General features: G+C 26.6%; 1 protein-coding gene across 1 annotated transcript, besides 3 other annotated features; it reads right to left on the bottom strand.

The window, feature by feature from the left end:
• The first annotated feature begins 3 nt into the window (after positions 1-3).
• Positions 4-31: a sequence feature (AT_rich).
• Positions 32-145: 114 nt separating this feature from the next.
• Positions 146-278: a repeat region.
• A 561-nt stretch (positions 279-839) lies between these two features.
• EDI_075090 (uncharacterized protein) lies at positions 840-2,348 on the bottom strand (the record flags this gene model as incomplete). The annotated part of the gene is made up of 1 exon (XM_001739752.1): positions 840-2,348. The coding sequence occupies one exon, from the start codon at positions 2,346-2,348 to the stop codon at positions 840-842; it is 1,509 nt and encodes a 502-aa protein (XP_001739804.1).
• A 21-nt stretch (positions 2,349-2,369) lies between these two features.
• Positions 2,370-2,390: a sequence feature (AT_rich).
• The last annotated feature ends 35 nt before the right edge of the window (positions 2,391-2,425 follow it).

Raw genomic sequence — 2,425 nt, 5'->3', positions numbered from 1 at the left:
CGGATAATTAAGAAAAAAAAATAAATAAAAAGAAATAAGAAATCAAATAAAAGTGATAAATAAGTTATGATATAATAAACCAATAGTAATTTCAATAAGTGAATTGGTTAATTCAGCAAGCATTAAATTAACTTAAGAATCAAAAAAAGAAATTAAAAACGTTATGATTAAAAACAGGGTTAATATCATGGAACATGGCTTATTTCTATCACAGCTAAATATGCACAACTAGGTTAAATGAAAACAGACATGAAATTACTTGCCTAAGAGAACTAATACTCTAAACAAAGTTTGATAATATTGGGTTAAATCTATAAGTAAATTTATAATATAAGAACGTAAAAATTGCGAGGACTTCAATTTTACAAAGAACTTTATAGCTTTGGAAATAAAGAAACAAAACGGTGATTAACATCAACAGTTTTAATGAAACTAATAAGAATTTTCATAATAATAGGAAATTGATGTTTTAACTAAATTTAATCATGAAAATATTCATGGAAAAGAAACAAGTTGTAATTTGTAAATTGAAAGACCAAAACAAGAAATACAAATAATGACTAAATTCAATTAAAATAATAACTTTTCGTATTAAATCATTATTATTTGTTAGTTATTTTTTGATCTATGAAATTATAAGAAAGTGTGTTAGTTCATTGAATTTCATTATGGATTAAATAGAAAGTTAAAATATTCTGTTAGATGTAATAATAACAATGGTGTTTTTTTAAATTGAACAAGAATACAACTTCATTAAAATGAACAAAAATTTGAATAAAATCAAAGAATAAAAATTAAAATAGATAATATAGAAATCAGAGAAGACATGGATGGTTTGTTTATTCGTTAGAAGGTTTTTGTTCTGGAGTACCAGTGGGTTGAACGTTTTCATTCTCTTCAGGACTCTTTTCATCAGCACCTTCTTCTTTATCAAGTTCTGAAGATTCAGAGACATTTCCATCTTCTATTTCAATTTGATGAACTAAATTAGTATCAACATCGACATCTTCAATTGGATTAGATTCTTGATGTTCATTACCTAACTCGATTTCGTCACTTTCTTTTTGTTTATCAAATCGTTCCAGAATGATGGTTATGGCTTGTGTAATAATACATAACACAATTCCAACACATTGTAATATCAATCCAAACCATAATGCCCATTTTCTATCATCTGTTTGTGTTGCAATCAAACCAGCAAACAAAGGACAAAGACAACATGTTAATTCACCAACACATTCACTCATACCGAGAATAACACCTTTAATTTTAGGACCAGCATTGATTGAATATAAAACATTTGATTGTAAATCGTATCCAGAAATGATTCCAATTGGAATTGCTAAAACACATAACACCCATCCATTTCGTAGATAAATTAATGCAAGACAAATTGCCCCAATAAATATTTGAACAATAATATTAAGAATTTGTTTATATTGCCAATAAGAGAATTGTCCTAATACCCAAAAACAGAATGATTGTGAAAAATAAACAATACCAAGGAATAATGAACAATATGTTCCAGGATCATCATTAAGACCATTTAATACAATATTATTTTCATCAGCAAAATCAATATATTGATTTCCAAATACAGCAACTGTTCCATAAACAGTAAAATGAATAACTAATTCATTTAAATAATATAAGAAATATCTTTTTGGAACAGGTTGATGTTTAGTAAGGAAATTTTCTTTATTCATGTTATTTATTTTTATTTCTATTTCTTCAGGACTTAATCCTTTTTTAGTGAGACTTTCTGTTTTCTTTGCTTTCTTCTTTTCAAGTTTTGCTTTTTGTTTTTCAATTTTAGCTATGTTTGGAGTTGTTGATCTATTTCTTGGCATTCTTGGAAAAACAACAAAAGCAACCATTACAATAAGTGCAGAGAAATAGAGTGAAAATGAATAACCAAAAGCACTTCTCATTGGTCCACCAAGAACAAAACCAATTGCTTTACCAAATGACCATGAACAACAGAACCAAGACATTTTTTGATTTGTTTCTCCTTGATAAATTTCATTTGATAATAAATATTCACAAATAGACCAAAAGAATGCAAGTGCAAATGATTCTTGAACTAATAAGAAAAAGATAGGAACAATCATTGTTCCAGAAATATAATAAATAGCAATACTAATTGAACATGTTGCTTGTAATACAAATCCTATTCTACAAATAGTATCAGGACATAAGTATTCTTTACTTGCTACAAACCCAATTAATGGTGATAATAATCCTGTAATACCAAATGTAATTGCATCAGCTAGTCCAATATCAAATGGTGTTGCTCCATTTTCTTTCATTAATAATGGAATAATTAACCAACAAAAATAAGTTGACATATTGATTGTAAATCCTCCTACATAATAATTAAATAAATTAAAGAATTGAATCTTTTTAGTAACTTTCTTCCATGACT

This window comes from Entamoeba dispar, genomic scaffold (genome assembly GCF_000209125.1).
Source record: "Entamoeba dispar SAW760 scf_1105229462385 genomic scaffold, whole genome shotgun sequence".
NCBI classification, from domain to species: Eukaryota; Evosea; order Mastigamoebida; family Endamoebidae; genus Entamoeba; species Entamoeba dispar.
The sequence above is the reverse complement of the archived record's forward strand: the minus strand, read 5'-3'. Positions and strand labels throughout refer to the sequence as shown.